Source organism: Salmo salar, chromosome ssa16 (assembly GCF_905237065.1).
Source record: "Salmo salar chromosome ssa16, Ssal_v3.1, whole genome shotgun sequence".
In the NCBI taxonomy this organism is placed as follows: Eukaryota; Metazoa; Chordata; class Actinopteri; order Salmoniformes; family Salmonidae; genus Salmo; species Salmo salar.
In genome coordinates this window covers 25,332,801-25,352,413 of record NC_059457.1, presented here as the reverse complement: position 1 = coordinate 25,352,413, position 19,613 = coordinate 25,332,801, and the positions used below count along the sequence as shown (strand labels likewise).

Below are 19,613 nucleotides of genomic sequence, written 5' to 3'. Positions count from 1 at the left end.
ATCAATGGAAACAGGATGCACCTGAGGTCAATTTCGAGTCTCATAGCAAAGGGTCTGAATACTTTTTTATGTTCCATACATTTGCAAACATTTCTAAAAACCTGTTTTTGCTTTGTCGTTATGGGGTATTGTGTGTAGATTGATGAGTAAAAAATGTAATTTAATAAATTTTACACTATGGCTGTAACATAACAAAATGTGGGGAAAAAAAGAGAAGCGGTCTGAATACTTTCCCGAATGCACTGTATGCTTAAATCATCATTTATTTTAATGCGCTCTAGAGAACAATATATACATTTACATTTTAGTCATTTAGCAGACGCTCTTATCCAGAGCGACTTACAGTAGTGAATGCATACATTTCTTTTTTTTTTTGTGCTGGCCCCCCGTGGGAATCGAACCCACAACCCTGGCGTTGCACACACCATGCTCTACCAACTGAGCTACAGGGAAAACTTTATTGACCTGAAATTAATATTGAATGTAGGTAAACTAAGCATATATTGTTCTCTAGAGCGCATTAAAATAACTGTAATACAATGAAGGCAGACTAGTTCAGATAGAGCCTGGTCAACTGTGGGGGCAATAGCATACACAACAGTGTCATTGGCATGCAAGTGCAGGTTACATATTGTTAATGATATTGATATTGTTAATGTAACCAGTAAAAAGTACAGGAACCAGAATCGACCCCTGCGGGACACCTTTCAGATAATCCAGGAAATCTGATTTAAGACCATCAGTAGATACACGTTGAGTTCTATCTGTCAAGTAATTGTTTAACCAGTTACATGAAGCCTGGTCTAGGCCAATTGAGGAAAGCCTCTGAATTAGCAGTGAGTGTTAAACAGTATCGAAAGCCTTTGGCAGGTCAATGAGGAGGGCAGCAAAATGTTGCCTTTTATACGTACAGTTAACCACATATTTTATAACTAGGGATGCATAAGAGATACTGTTTTGACCTGGTCTAAAAACAGACTGATGTACATTTAGAATACATTTCAAAGATAAGAAACATCTTGGCTGAGAATTAATCAAGGATTCTAATATTTTAGCTGGCAATAAACTTTAGAAATAAGGCGATAATTATTTAGGTCATAAGGGTCACCACCTTTCTAAAGGGAGAGTACATGGGCCGCCTTCCAAACCTTGGGGATAGTACCAGAAATAATTGTCAGGATAAAAATATGGGTTAATGATTCAGCAATCAGGGTGGCAGAGAGCTTCTGCAAAAATGGATCGAGCATATTAGCCCCAGTGTATTTCTTTTGTCAATCTTAAGCAAGGCATCTACAGTGGCTTGCCAAAGTATTCACCACCCTTGGCATTTTTCCTATTTTGTTGCCTTACAACCTGGAATTAAAATAGATTTTTGGGGGGGTTTATATCATTTGATTTACACAACATGCCTACCACTTTGAAGATGAAAAATATGTTTTATTGTGAAACAAACAAGAAATAACACAACAAAAATCTGAAAACTTGAGCGTGCATAACTATTCAACCCCCAAGTCAATACTTTGTGGAGCCACCTTTTGCAGCAATTACAGCTGCAAGTCTCTTGGGGTATGCCCATTATTTAAGGCAAAACTGCTTCAGCTCCTTCAAGTTGAATGGGTTCCGCTGGTGTGCAACAATATTTAAGTCATACCACAGATTCTCAATTGGATTGAGGTCTGGGCTTTGACTAGGCCATTCCAAGACGTTTAAATGTTTCTCCTTTATTAACCCCTTAAACCACTCGAGTGTTGCTTTAGCAGTGTGCTTAGGGTCATTGTCCTGCTGGAAGGTAAACCTCTGTCCCAGTCTCAAATCTCTGGAAGACTGAAACAGGTTTCACTCATGAATTTCCCTGTATTTAGCGCCCCATCATTCCTTCAATTCTGACAAGTTTCCCAGTCCCTGCCGATGAAAAACATCCCCCCTGCATGATGCTGCCACCACCATGCTTCACTGTGGGGATGGTGTTCTTGCGATGATGCGAAATGTTGGGTTTGTACCAGACATAGTGTTTTCCTTGATGGCCAAAAAGCTACATTTTAGTCTCATCTGACCAGAGTACCTTCTTCCATATGTTTGGGGAGTCTCCCACATGCCTTTTGGCAAACACCAAACATGTTTGCTTATTTTTCTCTTTAAGCAATGTTTTTTTTTCTTCTGTCCACTCTTCCGTAAAGCCCAGCTCTGTGGAGTGTACGGCTTAAAGTGGTCCTATGGACAGATACTCCAATCTCCGCTGTGAAGCTTTGCAGCTCCTTCAGGGTTATCTTTGGTCTCTTTGTTGCTTCTCTGATTAATGCCCGCCTTGCCTGGTCTGTGAGTTTTGGTGGGCCTCTCTTGGCAGGTTTGTTGAGGGGCTATATTCTTTCCATTTTTTAATAATGGATTTAATGGTGTGGAATGTTCAAAGTTTCGTATATTTTTATAACCAAACCCTGATCTGTACTTCCCTACAACTTTGTCCCTGACCAGTTTGGAGAGCTCCTGGGTCTTCATGGTGCTGCTTGCTTAGTGGTGCCCCTTGCTTAGTGGTGTTGCAGACTCTGGGACTTTTTAGAACAGGTGTATATATACTGAGATCATGTGTCACTTAGATTGCACACAGGTGGACTTTATTTAACTAATTATGTAACTTCTGAAGGTAATTGATTGCACCAGATCTTATCTAGAGGCTACATAGCAAAGGGGGTGAATACATATGCAAGCACCACTTTTTTATTTATTTTTTATTTTTTACAAATTTTTAAACAAGTAATTTTTTTCATTTCACTTCACCAATTTAGACTATTTTGTGTATGTCCATTACATGACATCCAAATAAAAATCCATTTAAATTACAGGTTGTAATGCAATAAAATAAGAAAAAGCCAAGGGGGATGAATACTTTTGCAAGGCACTGTAGCACATCACAGATAGTAAATTGTTGAAATGAAAACAAAGATTCACTAGAAGTTGACAGGTTAACCGTCGAGTCAGCTGGGGGCTGGCAGAGGGAAGAGCAGTCGATTGACTGACCAGGGTCAATTAAACCACAGTTTCTCTCAAATAAAAAGGCTGCCGAGATAAAATGAGGATTAAATGCGTCACTTATTCCTTTCTTCTCAGTTATGATGCCAGAGTCAGAAAGAACTTGCTTAGGCATGGAAGAAGAGGAATTTGTACTCTTCAGTTCATTTACTGTTTTGCAAAATTTAGAAGGATCACCAGCATTCTGTTTTTCCAGATAGTACATTTGTTTCTCAACTCACTGAAAGATTTCCAGTACACTACAGAGTACTAAGTTTTCCTTGCTTTGGCCCAGGCCTGATTTCTCATCTGAATGAGCTCATCTGAAGGGTTAGATCTATTTTTGACTCTGAATTGTTTAAAAGGGGCGTGTTTATCTGCCAGAGGAATAAATATGGAAGAGACATGTTCTAGAGCCAACTCAGGGTCAGGAATACAGGAGATAGTGGCTAAATCTGAGTAGAACATGTCATGTTAAAACCCTTAAGGAGGAAACATAAAAAAATGTATCTTCTTAATTAAACGAGGATTAGGATTTTGCTGTTTCGTATCTAAAGATACTATGGGACAATGATCACTGAGATCATATGCAAATACTCCACTAGACAAATATTTATGCGGGTTATTAATAAGAATTAAATCAATCAATGAGGAGTTACCAGGATTTTTCACATTTAGGTTTTGAAATCACTTGAGTCAGATTCAAATCAATGCATATGCTCTGAAATTGATTTGAGGCCGGGGATAGCTTATCCAGATTCAAATCCCCTAAAATGACCAACTCCGAGGACAAAAAGGTGCTAAACACTCGGCTATAGCAACGGCTATAGCAACATTTACTGCCCCCATGGCAGCAGGGGGGCAGTAAATCTCAGCAACAAATACATGTGTATTCTGGTTTATGGACACATCTACAACCAGGAGCTCAAATTTCTTAGGAACAGGAATATTTAAAGATTGGGACACCATGAAATTAGATTTTACATATATGGCCACTCCTCCCCGTTTCTGTAATCTGTCACATCTAAATACATTATAATAATTTACTTCAATATATTTATCACATACATAACAATTTAACCATGTTTCAGAAAGAACCAGAATGCCAGGACACGAGTCCTGTACCCAAATATCAATTGTGTCCATTTTTTGTATCATACTTCACACATTTAGGTGCATTAGCCCAAGCCCCCTATGAGATTTAGAGTCATAGGGGTTATACAGCTCCTTCCCATAAGAGCTAACAGGCAATTGCAGCTATTTGTTGAGTGAGCTGAGACTTTGCCATGGTCCTTGGCCAACCACGTGAGAGCAGAGCAGACTGAGCATTTGACAGACGTCCCTCAAGTCGCTGGATGAAGGGACTGGGGGGGGGGGGGGGGGAACTGGGAAAGCAGTGTTGGCAGAGCTCAGTCCACCCTGATGAAACACCTGCCAAAGGAGTGGAGCTGCTGCAGGGGATGGGAGTGGCTGCCAATGCTCCATTCTGGGTGTGCACAGGAGGTCTTGGTGTGGCTCCTGTTGCAGGGTTATGGCTGCCATGCCGTGAAACATAAAATTATATAAAAATCTACCTGTAATAGAGCATGCTGGGAAATATGATAATGATTGGCATTGTTTTGGTTCAAAGTGATGTGCACCAGTTTCAGGCCTATGTATTTGGGTAAAACTAGACCCTCAAAATAAGGCCTTATGAAATACATATGGTATGGTGTTAAAGATGATTACATTTTGAATGATAACATATTTGCTTTTGATCTCACTTGGTGAAGTCCAGAGACCCTAAAAATAGATGAATGCAACAACCGTGTCTCTGTCACTAACACATATAATTATGGGTGGTAACTCTACAATTTACTCTAAAGGCAAGACACTCAGGGAAAATTTTGAACAAGGCTTTACACTAAGCAGTAAGTGTGTTCATTTAACACTGTTCCAGTGTCTATTTGGGTCCACTGACTCAACATGTAGGTGTTGATGATTTCTTTTTTTACACTGGGTAATTTACTATGCATCATGATGGCCTAAACTAGGAGTCCACAGAATGGAGAGCTTGCTGTGTTCATGAGTAGAGCAGGTTGATTATATAGACCCACTTCTTTTATAGTGATTAAGATCATTTAGGTGTCCATCTGACAGTCTTTGCAGCACAATAAGGGGAATCTGGAAATAGTTTCACCTGTGACTTGGTTAACAGCACATTTCTCAGAGCTGATGAGATCCGTTAGTGTTATCATTGCATTATGCAGACCAGTGACTCCCTTACCATCACAGAGGCCTCGTATCATTACAAGAGGCAGTGGGAAGTATGGTAAACTGTTCCACAAGCTTTACTAATGGCCTTTTGTCTGATAGCCTGCATTATGTGCCTCCCTCAGGAGGACTGTATCGCTATCAGAGAGCAGATAAACAGATTAAAACACAGAGTTCATGTATGTTTGGAGACCTAATGGTCCCCTGCCCATTTACAGCAGAGGCCATTTGAATTGTGAGTGCAGGCAGCGAGTTGTAGGACACATCATTTGTTTTAAGACTGGTGTTCAGCTCCCTCCTAAGTGGGAGTGTGAGTGTCTCATAATAGCACAAAGGTGTAGCCTTTTACTATTGGCTAATGGCTACTGTATAATTATACCAAGCAATAATTGCTTAATAACCCAAAAAGGTGTTATTAGCGAAGATGGAATAATTATGAACAATTCTCGGACAGTTAAATTCATACATTAATTTCCTTGAGGACACTGACATCGAAACCGTCTTAGACTTGACACAACACAGTAGAAATATTTAGTTACTGATGTCTAGTGGCAACTTGAATTGTAAATAAGCTTGGGCTTTTCTACAAAGACACTATCTCATGATGACAGGCACAGAACATTGTGAATATTGCTTTGTTTACTGATTTTGTGGAACATGAAGTTCACAAATACCCATTATCACATTTGCAAGTATCGGTTGACAAAGGCATATTTAGTGTTGCTGATTGAAATCATGGTACTAAATAATATTTAACCATGTTGGATAATGTGATTTGACCATCTTTACGCTGTCATTTTCTTTCAGGTGAAGGAGTGGCTGTGTCTGAACTGCCAGATGAAGAGAATGGAACCCACAGGACCTCCCATGATGAAACCCCAACCTTCTCCAAACAAAGGTTCTGCACCTCAGAAGGCCACTGTCACACCCATCGCTACCCAAAAGAAAGACATTCCAACACCAGGCTCCCCCCAGAGAAAACCTGCTACATCAGCAACAGAGCCACTTAAGGCAGATGCTGCCAGAGCAGCAGACCTTCAGAAACCAGCCAGCCCAGCACCTGTTATGAAGGCACCACAGGAGAACCGGAGAACATCAGGGCCTCAGAAACCACCAGAGCAGCCAGGCCAACCTGGGCATGAGCAGAGTAATGCCACCCTGTCACAGCAGGTGCCTGGGAAGCCTCAGCAAGAGCCTCCAAAAGGTGGGACATCTCCTGCAAAAGCTGTGCCAACACTACAGGCCAAGCCCCCCAAGCAGGAGTCAGGGGGCTTCTTTGGTGGCTTTGGTGGTCCTAAATCTCAGTTTACCTCAAAGCCTGAAGATTCAGTGTCTGGGAAGGTGTTTGGCTTTGGCTCCTCCATCTTCAGCTCTGCATCCACTTTGATCACCTCAGCTGTTCAGGATGAGACCCACACCACACTACCAGGTTCCCCAAAGGTGTCTGCAGCAGCCCAGGCCTCTCCCAAGATGCCCGCTGCAAATGAGACCAAACCACCTGCTACTCAGAAAGCAGAGGAGAAGAAAGCAGAGCAACCCCAACAGGCCAAGGTCCCCGCATCAGTACATGCCAAAGTAGACAAACCCCCATCAGAGCCTCCAAAGGGAGCAGCATCCTCCCAACCAGCTCTCAAAGCAGGCCAGTCCACCTGTCCACTATGCAAGGTGGAACTCAACATGGGCTCCAAGGATCCTCCCAACTACAACACCTGTACCGAATGCAAGAACACTGTCTGCAACCTCTGTGGATTCAACCCCATGCCAAATGTTACTGAGGTAAGATAGACCAAATATCACTTAATTACTGTGTGAACAAATCATTACTGATGTATTATTATTTGGACAAAGATAACTTTATTTTATATAAAAGTTCAGAGAGTCAATTAATCTCCACACGGATAATCTTAGTCATTCTGAAATTATAATGTCATCTTTTAGATTGAACTGTCTATTAATTTCTATGTATTTCAGTTCCAGAAATAACCTTTAGACATTGCACCATTGGTCGGTTCATTAATTGTTAATTCTCTCTTCTTACAAATATAAACAACTTGTCTGACATGGTTTTAGCCTATGTGGAAAGATTGATATTTTACTTTACTAAAGAGAGACAAATCAAAGTCTCAATTGTAGTGGTTATGGCTATTTCATTTCCTGACTTGTTCTTGACTCATATTAATTCTACCAACAGTAGCATTGTACTATAGGGAATAGAAGTGGAAGTTCAGAGTGCTTTGCATATGCAATACACCTAATACTTAAACTGCAAGTCATGTTGAAGCTCAAAACTGCAACAATGATGTATCACAGAGTGCTGGATGATGTATGTCTCAGAGAATAAGGAGAAATGTCTGATGATATCACGGAAGAAACATTTGCTTGTGCTGTTTTCCATCATGCAGATGTAGAGCTGTATATGAAATTGATTCAATTCTGTATTGCTCTCACAATGGAAAACATTTTCAGGTGAATGTGTGGCTGTGTCTGAACTGCCAGATGCACAGAGCACTTGGAGGAATGGAACCTCAAGGACCTACCATGATGAAACCCAAGCCTTCCCCCAACAAAGTCTCTGCTTCTGCTGCTCCTCAAAAGAGAGACACACCAACAGCATCTGGTCCCCAAAAAGTGGCCACTGCACCAGCCTCACCCAAAAAGGAGCCAGTGACTCCAGCCTCTCAGCCTGTCCCCTCAAAACCTGAAGAGTCAGTGTCTGGGAAGATGTTTGGCTTTGGCTCCTCCATCTTCAGCTCTGCATCCACTTTGATCACCTCAGCTGTTCAGGATGAGCCCCGCACCACACCGCCAGCTTCCCCTATGGTGTCTGCACCCGTTGCGCTTCAAAAGCAGGAGACTCCCAAACCAACTGGTGCCCAAAAAGGTGCACCAACACCAGTGTCGCCCAAAAAAGAGGCTCAAACACCAGCCACAGCCCGAAAGAAGGACACCCCAATGCCAGCCTCCCCCCAGAGAAAGCCAGACTCCCCCACAATGACTGCAAAGCAAGACCAGAAACATGCAAGTCCTCTAAAACCAGGAGACCCATCAGGGGCTAAGCAGGGGAGTGCTGTACAACCACAGCAGCAGCCCCCACAGCAGAAGACTCCACAAGTCCAGCCTCAGCAGACCCCAGCAAGTGCACCGAAAGCAGAGCCTGTGAAGCCTCAACAACAGCCTCCTAAAGTTGGGACCTCTCCAGGACCTGCTCAGAAGACACCACAGGAAAACCGGAGAACATCAGAAGTTCAGAAACCACCACAGCAGCCCAGCCCTGGGCGTAGGCAGAGTAGTGCCATTCCGTCCACACAGCAACACCCCAGGCAGGAGTCAGGAGGCTTCTTTGGCTTTGGTGGTCCCAAATCTCAGTCTACCCCCTCAAAGCCTGAAGAGGAAGTGTCTGGGAAGATGTTTGGCTTTGGATCCTCCATCTTCAGCTCTGCATCCACTTTGATCACCTCAGCTGTTCAGGACAAACCCCATACCACTCTGCCAGCTTCCCCCAAGTTGTCTGCACCTGCCTCTCCCAAGATGCCCCCTGCAAAGGAGACCAAACCATCTGCTGCTCAGAAAGCAGAGGAGAAGAAAGCAGAGCAACCCCAACAGGCCAAGGTCTCCCCATCTGTACAGGCCAACGTGGACAAACCCCCATCAGAGACTCCAAAGGGAGTAGCATCCTCCCAACCAGCTCCCAAAGCAGGCCAGTCCACCTGTCCACTATGCAAGGTGGAACTCAACAAGGGCTCCAAGGACCCTCCCAACTACAACACCTGCACCGAATGCAAGAACACTGTCTGCAACCTCTGTGGATTTAACCCCATGCCAAGCGTTACTGAGGTAAGAAATTACTGTTCTGGGAATTCATTTAAACATAATACAATTATGGCTACTCTGTCAAATTGCCTTTGCCTACCAATGTTTTATTCAGTTGAAAGTTTCAATAATAGGGACATTTAAGGTACTTGTATTGAGTGCTTTAGTTACACAAATTGTAACATTTCTATTCAAATGAACTACTGTATAATATTCAAGCAAGATACTTAGAGCAACGATGTTGTATGCAGACTGAATATTCAGATGGAAATATTCAGCATTATAAACTGGGTGGTTCAAGCACTGAATGCTGATTGGCTGACAGCTGTGGTATATCATACCGTATACCACTGGTATGACAAAACATTTATTTTTACTGGTCTAATTGCATTGGTAACCAATTTATAATAGCAATAAGGCACCTCAGGGGTTTGTGGTATATGGCCAATATACCACACCCCCTCGTGCCTTATTGCTTAAATATACAGTGCCTTTGGAAAGTATTCAGACCCCTTGACTTTTTCCAAATTTTGTTACGTTACAGCCTTATTCTAAAATTGATTAAAATGTTTATTTTCTTCATCAATCTACACACAATATCTCATAATGACAAGGCAAAAACAGGTTTTGTCAGCAATTACAGCATTGAGTCTTCTTGTCTATGACTTGCTTGGCACACCTGTATTTGGGGAGTTTCTCACATTCTTCTCTGAAGATCCTTTCAAGCTCTGTCAGGTTGGATGGGGAGCATTGCTGCATAGCTATTTTCAGGTCTATGTTAGATCAGGTTCATGTCCGGGGTCTGGCTGGGCAACTCAAGGACATTCAGATACTTGTCCCGAAGCCACTCCTGCATTTTCTTGGCTGTGTGCTTAGGGTCGTTGTCCTGTTGGAAGGTGAACCTTCGCCGCAGTCTGAGGTCCTGAGTGCTCTGGAGCAGGTTTTCATCAAGGATCTCTCTGTACTTTGCTCCGTTCATCTTTGTCTCGATCCTGACTAGTCTCCCAGTCCCTGCCACTGAAAAACATCTTCACTGTAGGGATAGTTTCAGGTTTCCTCCAGACGTGACGCTTTTCATTCAGGCCAAAGAATTCAATCTTGGTTTCATCAGACCAGAGAATCTTGTTTCTCATAGTCTGAGAGTCTTTAGGTGCCTTTTGGCAAACTCCAAGCGGGCTGTCAGAGGTGGTTGTCCTTCTGGAAGGTTCTCCCATCTCCACAGAGGAACTCAAGAGCTCTGTCAGAGTGACCATCAGGTTCTTGGTCACCTCCCTGACCAATGCCCTTGTATCCTGATTGCTCAGTTTGGTCGGGCGGCCAGCTCTAGGAAGAGTCTTGGTGTTTTCAAACATCTTCAATTTAAGAATGATGGAGGCCACTGTGTTCTTGTGGACCTTCAATGCTGCAGAATTGTTTTGGTACCCTTCCGCAGATCTATTCCTCGACACGATCCTGTCTCTGAGCTCTGACATGCACTGTCAACTGTGGGACCTTATATAGACAGGTTTGTGCCTTTTCAAATCATGTCCAATCAAATTGTAGAAACAGCTCAAGGATTATCAATGGAAACAGGATGCACATGAGGTCAATTTCGAGTCATAGCAAAGGGTCTGAATACTTACAGTTGAAGTCGGAAGTTTACATAAAATTTGTTTGGAGTCATTAAAACTCGTATTTCAACCACTCCACAAATTTGTTGTTAACAAACTATAGTTTTGGCAAGTCGGTTAGGACATCTACTTTGTGCATGACACAAGTAATTGTTCCAGGAATTGTTTACAGACAGATTATTTCACTTATAATTCACAGTATCACAATTCCAGTGGTTCAGAAGTTAACATACACTAAGTTGACTGTGCTTTTAAACAGCTTGGAAAATTCCAGAAAATTATGTCATAGCTTTAGAAGCTTCTGATAGGCTAATTGACATCATTTGAGTCAATTGGAGTTTTACCTGTGGATGTATTTCAAGGCCTACCTTCAAACTCAGTGCCTCTTTGCTTGACATCATGGGAAAATCAAAAGAAATCAGCCAAGACCTCAGAAAAAAAATTGTAGACCTCCACAAGACTGGTTCATCCTTGGGAGCAATTTCCAAACGCCTGAAGGTACCACGTTCATCTGTACAAACAATAGTACGCAAGTATAAACACCATGGGACAACGCAGCCGTCATATCGCTCAGGAAGGAGACGTGTTCTGTCTCCTAGAGATGAACATACTTTGGTGCGAAAAGTGCAAATAAATCCCAGAACAACAGCAAAATACCTTGTGAAGACGCTGGAGGAAACGGGTACAAAAGTATCTATATCCACAGTAAAACGAGTCCTATATCGACATAACCTGAAAGGCCGCTCAGCAAGGAAGAAGTCACTGCTCCAAAACCGCCATAAAAAATCCAGACTACGGTTTCCAGCTGCACATGGGGACAAATATTGTACTTTTTAAAGAAATGTCCTCTGGTCTGATGAAACAAAAATAGAACTGTTTGGCCATAATGACCATTGTTATGTTTGTAGGAAAAAGGGGGAGGCTTGCAAGCCAACGAACACCAACCCAACCTTGAAGCATGGGGATGGCAGCATCATGTTGTGGGGGTGCTTTACTGCAGGAGGGACTGGTGCACTTCACAAAATAGATGGCATCATGAAGAGGGAAGATTATGTGGATATATTGAAGCAACATCTCAAGACATCAGTCAGGAAGTTAAAGCTTGGTTGCAAATGGGTCTTCTAAATGGACAATGACCCCAAGCATACATCCAAAGTTGTGGCAAAATGGCTTAAGGACAACAAAGGCCATCACAAAGCCCTGACCTCAATCCTATAGAAAATGTGTGGGCAGAACTGAAAAAGCATGTGAAAGCAAGGAGGCCTACAAACCTGACTCAGTTACACCAGCTCTGTCAGGAGGAATGGGCCAAAATTCACCCAACTTATTGTGGGAAGCTTGTGGAAGGCTACCCGAAACGTTTGACCCAAGTTAAACAATTTAAAGGCAATGGTACCAAATACTAATTGAGTGTATGTAAACTTCTGACCGACTGGGCATTTGATTAAATAAATAAAAGTTGAAATAAATCATTCTCTCTACTATTATTCTGACATTTCATATTCTTAAAATAAAGTGGTGATCCTAACTGACCTAAGACAGGGAATTTTTACTTGGATTAAATGTCAGGAATTGTGAAAAACTGAGTTTAAATGTATTTGGCTAAGGTGTATGTAAACTTCCGACTTCAACTCTATCTAAATAAGGTATCTGTTTTGTTTTTTCTTTAATTTGCAAACATTTTAAAAACCTGTTTTCACTTTGACATTCTAGGGTATTGTGTGAAGATTAATGAGGATTTTATTTTATTTTATCCATTTTAGAATTAGACTAACGTTACAAAATGTGGAAAAAGTCAATGGGTCTGAACACTTTCCGAAGGCAATGTTTATATATTTTTTTACAAATAAATACTTGGAATCAAATATCAATATAATAGTGTCCAAAAATAATGTTGTGATATGTAACTGTATCGGTTTATTCCCCCATCACTAGTATACAGTGTTAGGTTCTAATTCTCAGAGTAAAAAACTCTACGGACACTATGAAAGCTTAACCAAGTTTATTCTGCCCAAAGGATCAATACAGCTGCATTAGACAAAGCATGTTTCCACCACCACAAGTATGTATATACAGTGCCTTGCAAAAGTATTCATCCCCCTTGGCGTTTGTCCTTTTTTGTTGCATTACAACCTGTAATTCAAATTGATTTTTATTTGGATTTCATGTAATGGACATACACAAAATAGTCCAAATTGGTGAAGTAAAATTTTAAAAATGACTTTTAAAAAAAATGGAAAAGTGGTGCGTGCATATGTATTCACCCCCTTCGCTATGAAGCCCCTAAATAAGATCTGGTCCAACCAATTACCTTCAGAAGTCACATAATTAGTTAATTAAATAAAGTCCACCTGTGTGCAATCTAAGTGTCACATGATCTCAGTTTATATACACCTGTTCTGAAAGGCCCCAGAGTCTGCAACACCACTAAGCAAGGGGCACCATGAAGACCAATGAGCTCTCCAAACAGGTCAGGGACAAAGTTGTGGAGAAGTACAGATCAGGGTTGTGTTATAAAAAATATACGAAACGTTGAACATCCCACAGAGCATCATTAAATCCATTATTAAAAAATTTACAGAATTTGGCACCAAAACAAACCTTCCAAGAGAGGGCTGCCCACCAAAACTCACAGACCAGGCAAGAAGGGCATTAATCAGAGAGGCAACAAAGAAACCAAAGATAACCCTGAAGGAGCTGCAAAGCTTCACAGCGGAGATTGGAGGATCTGTCCATAGGACCACTTTAAGCCGTACATTCCACAGAGCTGGGCATTACGGAAGAGTGGACAGAGAAAAAGCCATTGCTTAAAGAAAAAAATAAGCAAACATGTTTGGTGTTTGCCAAAAGGCATGTGGGAGACTCTCCAAACATATGGAAGACGGTACTCTGGTCAGATGAGACTAAAATTTAGCTTTTTGGCGATCAAGGAAAACGCTATCTCTGGTGCAAACCCAACATTTTGCATCACCCCGAGAATACCATCCCCACAGTGAAGCATGGTGTTGGCAGCATCATGCAGGGGAGATGTTTTTCATCAACAGGGACTGGGAAACTGGTCAGAATTGAAGGAATGATGGATGGGCTAAATACAGGAAAATTCTTGAGGGAAACCTGTTTCAGTCTTCCAGAGATTTGAGACTGGGATGGAGGTTTACCTTCCAACAGGACAATGACCCTAAGGATACTGCTAAAGCAACACTCGAGTGGTTTAAGGGGTTAAGGGGAAACATTTAAATATCTTGGAATGGCCTAGTCATAGCCCTGACCTCAATCCAATTGAGAATCTGTGGTATGACTTAAAGATTGATGTACACCAGCGAAACCCATCCAACTTGATGGAGCTGGAGCAGTTTTGCCTTGAAGAATGGGCAAAAATCCCAGTGGCTAGATGTGCCAAGCTTATAGAGACATACCCCAAGAGACTTACTGCTGTAATTGCTGCAAATGGTGGCTCTACAAAGTATTGACTTTGGGGGGGATGAATAGTTGTGCACGCTCAAGTTTTCTGTTTTGTTGTCTTATTTCTTGTTTGTTTCACAAGATAAAATATTTTTCATCTTCAAAGTGGTAGGAATGTTGTTAAAAATCAAATGATACAAACACCCAAAACATACATTGTAATTCCAACAAACAAGGCAAGAAAATAGGAAAAATGCCAAGGGGGGTGAGTACTTTCGCAAGCCACTGTATACTCCAATTTAGGCACTCCTCCTTCTCTCTAATCCTTACATCAATTATGGTTCGACAGGAAGGGGAAGTAATGGGATAATAAACCATAATCTCCTTTAAGGGGATATGACCTGACCTCAACCCCTCATTTTCCCAATCCACAGATGTCCATCCGTATCCCCTATAGCAATCCTGTGCCTTCCTCCTGTCCACCCAGCACATTCCAAAGCCATCTGGCTCCTACAGATAACCATTAACTTCTGATGTAAAAATCAGTCTCTAGGACAACAATGTCCCAAGTTTAACCCAGAATCCAACGGCAGTATGTATCTAACACAACACTGCTTTTTCAGATGAAGGAGTGGCTGTGTCTGAACTGCCAGATGCAGAGAGCTCTTGGAGGAATTGAACCCCCAGAACCCCTCATGATGAAACTGTATCCCAACAAAGTTTTTGCACCTCAAACAGTCACTATCACACCTATTGCAGCCCAAAAGGACATTACAACACCTGCTGCATCTGTGAAGACAAACAGTCCAATCCCAAGCTCCCCTCAAAGGAAACCAGTTCCCCCTGCAGCTGAAGTATCAAAAGCTGAAGCTACTAAAGCAGCAGACACTCAAATGCCGGCAAGCCCAGCTCAGATGGCATCACAAGGGAACCGGAGAGCTTCAGAACCTCAGAAACAACCACAGCAGCCCAGCCAGCATGGGCGTAGGCAGAGTAGTGCCATCCCGGACACACAGCAACACCCCAAGCAGGAGTCAGGAGGCTTCTTTGGCTTTGGTGGTCCCAAATCTCAGTCTACGCCCTCAAAGCCTGAAGAGTCAGTGTCTGGGAAGATGTTTGGCTTTGGATCCTCCATCTTCAGCTCTGCATCCACTTTGATCACCTCAGCTGTTCAGGACGAGCCCCATTCCACACCGCCAGCTTCCCCCAAGGTGTCTGCACCGGCCTCTCACAAGTTGCCCCTTGCAAAGGAGACCAAACCACCTACTACTGAGAGAGCAGAGGAAACAAAAGCAGAGCAACCCCAGCAGGCCAAGGCCCCCCCATCAGTACAGGCTAAAGTGGACCAACCCCCATCAGAGCCTCCAAAGGGAGTAGCATCCTCCCAACCAGCACCCAAAGCAGGGCAGTCCACCTGTCCACTCTGCAAGGTGGACCTCAACATTGACTCCAAGGACCCTCCCAACTACAACACCTGTACTGAATGCAAGAACACTGTCTGCAACCTCTGTGGATTTAACCCAATGCCACATGTTACAGAGGTAAATGAAATTGCAAGCACGTGGTATTTTATGTTCTTGTTTGTTTAAATATTTTTCGAAAAATCCAATGAACACAGTCTGTTATTTTCAGTTTGATTATCATAGTTTACTCTTAAATTAAATGTGACTTTACATTTTTTCAGGTGAAGGAATGGCTGTGTCTGAACTGCCAGATGCAGAGAGCTCTTGGGGGAATGGAAACCCCAGGACCCCTCATGATGAAACCCCAACCCTTACTCAACAAAGTTTCTACACCTGTTGCACCTCAACAGGAGACTCCGGCATCTCAAAAGGAAATGGAGACTGCCATACCTGCTGTAGATCAGAAGAAGGCCGCCTCCACACTCCTAAAAGAGGAGACAACCACACTTGCTGCACCACAAAAGGAGACTCCATTACCAGCCTCATCCAAAATGGGGGAGACACCAGTTACAGCTTTAAAGCAGGACACTCCAACACCAGAGTCACCACAAAATAAAAAATATCCTACACCACCAGGTGTGTCTGTAACAGATAAGGTCCCAACCACAGCTTTGCCTGTCAAGAAGGAAGTTTCTGCCTCAGCCCTTATCAAGGAGGAACCAACCTATGCCTCCGCTCTCATCAAGCAGTCACCACCTCCTTCCTCAGCTCTCAACAAGGAGGCACCAACTCCTGCCTCAGCTCTCACCAAGGAGGTCACTGGTTCACCTCTCACTAAGGAGGCACCAGCCCCAGCCTCACCTCAAAAGAATAAGGAACCTATACTACCAGGGTCACAAAACAGAAAGGTGGCCCCAACACCAGGTTCAACCCAAGATAACTATGCTGTACAATCAGGTTTACCTCTGAAGAAGGAAGCACCACTTTCGACAGCAGTAGAGACTAAAGAGGTCCAACATCCAGCTGCAGTTCAAAGCAATGAGGCACCTGTTCCAGATTCACTCAAAACAAAAGAGAATACAACAGTTGGCACCGCACTGAAAAAAGAGGCTTCATCTACTGAGATCTCGATTGACAACCAGAAACCTGCAATTGTTCAAAAGTCGATGGAGCCACCAGCCACACCTACAAACAAGCAGAACGAGGCTGTTCAACCCTTACAGCAGCCAGAAAAGCAAATGCCTGCACAGGAACAGCCTCTGGCACAAGTACAGCCCCAGGAAGCTCCAAAGTCAGACCCCAAAAGCACTCCCCCAAAGCAGGAGCTTGGGAAACCAGCCAGTCCAGCACCTGCTCAGAAGGCACTAGAGAACCGGAGAACATCAGAACCTCAGACACCACCACAGCAGCCCAGCCAGAGTAGTGCCATCCCATCCACGCAGCAACCCCCCAAGCAGGAGTCAGGAGGCTTATTTGGCTTTGGTGGTCCCAAATCTCAGTCTACCCCCTCAAAGCCTGAAGAGTCAGTGTCTGGGAAGATGTTTGGCTTTGGCTCCTCCATCTTCAGCTCTGCATCCACTTTGATCACCTCAGCTGTTCATGACGAAACCCGCACCACACCGCCAGCTTCACCCAAGATGTTTGCACCTGCCTCTCCCAAGATGCCCCCTGCAAAGGAGACCAAACTACCTGCTTCTCAGAAAGCAGAGGAGAAGAAAGCAGAGCAACCCCAGCAGGCCAAGGTCCCCCAATCAATACAGGCCAAAGTTGACAATCCCCCTTCAAAGCCTCCAAAGGGAGCAGAATCCTCCCAACCATCTCCCAAAGCAGGCCAGTCCACCTGTCCACTCTGCAAGGTGGAACTCAACAAGGGCTCCAAGGACCCTCCCAACTACAACACCTGTACCGAATGCAAGAACACTGTCTGCAACCTCTGTGGATTCAACCCCATGCCACATGAAACAGAGGTAATTAAACAGTCTATGTTTCATCAAAGTAATTTGGCTACTCTAACATAAATGTTGTGCTTTATTTTACAACAGTTATTTAAGAATACTAACTATGCATTGACAGTGTCTATAGTTGCCAGTCGTCTCTTTCATCGGAGTTGTAAGATAGGATAACAAGAAGCTATGATGGAGCTCTTGTTATAACTATTGGCTTTTCTCCAAATGGTCTTTGTTTATGATCTTCCTAGAAGCAAATTGTAATCTGGAAGAATTGTATTAATACAGTCTGATATAAATTATTCATTTGATTTAGCATCTTCAGATTTAGAGCATTATGGCAGTAGTTTTACTACATGTTTGTAACATCTAGTATGAAGCATTTAAATAGCAGCTAAGATAAGAGCATCTGTAAGTCCTCAGACTGCAATACAATTCTATAAGATTGTTTTGTTGAACAAAATGTTCAACACTGTTATTTTATTTCAGGTAAAGGAATGGCTGTGTCTGAACTGCCAGATGCAGAGAGCTCTTGGAGGAATGGAACCCCCAGGACCGCCGATGATTAAATCCCAACCCTTGCCAAGCAAAGTTTCCACACCTGCTGCATCTCAAAAGCTGACCCCAGCACCAGCTAAACCCCAAAAGGAGGAGATTCCAGTACCTGCGGCTGCCCAAAAAGAGATTCCTCCACCCACTGTACCTCAGGAGACACTAATACCGGCTGGAACCCCATCAACAGCTGTAGTCAAAAAGGAGGAGACCCCAGCACCAGGATCCCCACAAAACAAACATGCTCCACCTGCTGTGGCTGTAAAGGACAAACAGGAACCTATAATTGTTCAGAAACCATTGGACCAAACAATTGCAGTGACACCCATACCCAGTGGTGCTGCTACACCTGCACAGCAGCCAGAAAAGCAAACTCCTTCACTGCAACAGCCTGATGCAAAGCCCCCACCACAACTACAGCCCCAGCAAGTTCCAAAGATAGACCCCAAAATTGATCCCCTAAAGCAGGAGCCTGGAAAGCCTCAACAACAGCTTCCAAAAGGTGGGACCTCTCCTGCTAAAGCTGCATCACAACCACAGGCCAAGCCCCCAAAGCAGTCAGTGGGCTTCTTTGGCTTTGGCGGTGCTAAATCTCAGCCTGCTCAGTCAAAGCCTGAAGAGTCAGTGTCTGGGAAGGTGTTTGGCTTTGGCTCCTCCATCTTCAGCTCTGCATCCACTTTGATCACCTCAGCTGTTCAGGATGAGACCCACACCACACCACCAGCTTCCCCCATGGTGTCTGCAGCAGCCCAGGCCTCTCCCAAGATGTCCCCTGCAAAGGAGACCAAACCACCTGCTACTCAGAAAGCAGAGGAGAAGAAAGCAGAGCAACCCCAGCAGGCCAAGGTCCCCACATTATTACAGGCCAAAGTGGACCAACCCCCATCAGAGCCTCCAAAGGGAGCAGCATCCTCCCAACCAGCTCTCAAAGCAGGCCAGTCCACCTGTCCACTATGCAAGGTGGAACTCAACAAGGGCTCCAAGGATCCTCCCAACTACAACACCTGTACCGAATGCAAGAACACTGTCTGCAACCTCTGTGGATTCAACCCCATGCCACATGAAACAGAGGTAAGACTGTGAAAATATGATAATTACATTTGATTATGTGTATTTAAACATACCTCTAAAACATACCTCTCATAACTTAAACATACCTCTCAGAGTTGCTATGGATGTTTCAAGGTCTCTGTAATCCCCAATGCCACGTTGAGCAGGTGTAATTTATTGTGCACTATTCAGAAAATGCTAACCCCATAGGCACATGGCAGACGTTGATATACTCACTAAAATGTTTTATTATCCAGCCTTAGACTAGTTATGTTGCTTCTAGAGGAGCCAGGTCTTATAGTTTTGCATTGGTTGTAGCTCAAATCCAGGTCCAATTTTGGATTTACATTTGCTACAGAGTTCTTCTTATTGTCTTACATTGAATGAACATGTGTCAGTAGTAAAGCACCGGTGTTTGATATATCTCCCTTTGCTTGTGCTGTGATACGTGATTTTGGTGGCTGTAGTCTACTCAATCAAATGTTTTCTGATACAGTGACTCAGTAACAGTGTAGGTCATTACAGGGTACTTGTGGTGATTTTACCTGCTGATGACTAATAATAACAGGTCTTGGCTTCCT

General features: G+C 43.3%; 1 protein-coding gene across 6 annotated transcripts in view; it reads left to right on the top strand.

Moving 5' to 3' along the window:
* The window catches only part of LOC106573449 (protein piccolo), a 100,526-nt gene that overhangs the window by 8,584 nt on the left and 72,329 nt on the right, over positions 1-19,613 (top strand). For 4 of the 6 annotated variants that reach the window (XM_014148505.2, XM_014148504.2, XM_014148503.2 and 1 more), the window contains exons 4-8: positions 6,067-7,035; positions 7,726-9,093; positions 14,705-15,622; positions 15,766-17,451; positions 17,920-19,053. In XM_014148505.2, the coding sequence (XP_014003980.2) occupies positions 6,067-7,035; positions 7,726-9,093; positions 14,705-15,622; positions 15,766-17,451; positions 17,920-19,053 (6,075 nt within the window). The remainder of the gene's footprint in view (positions 1-6,066; positions 7,036-7,725; positions 9,094-14,704; positions 15,623-15,765; positions 17,452-17,919; positions 19,054-19,613) is intronic. The other 2 variants (XM_014148502.2, XM_014148506.2) reach the window with 2 other exon arrangements.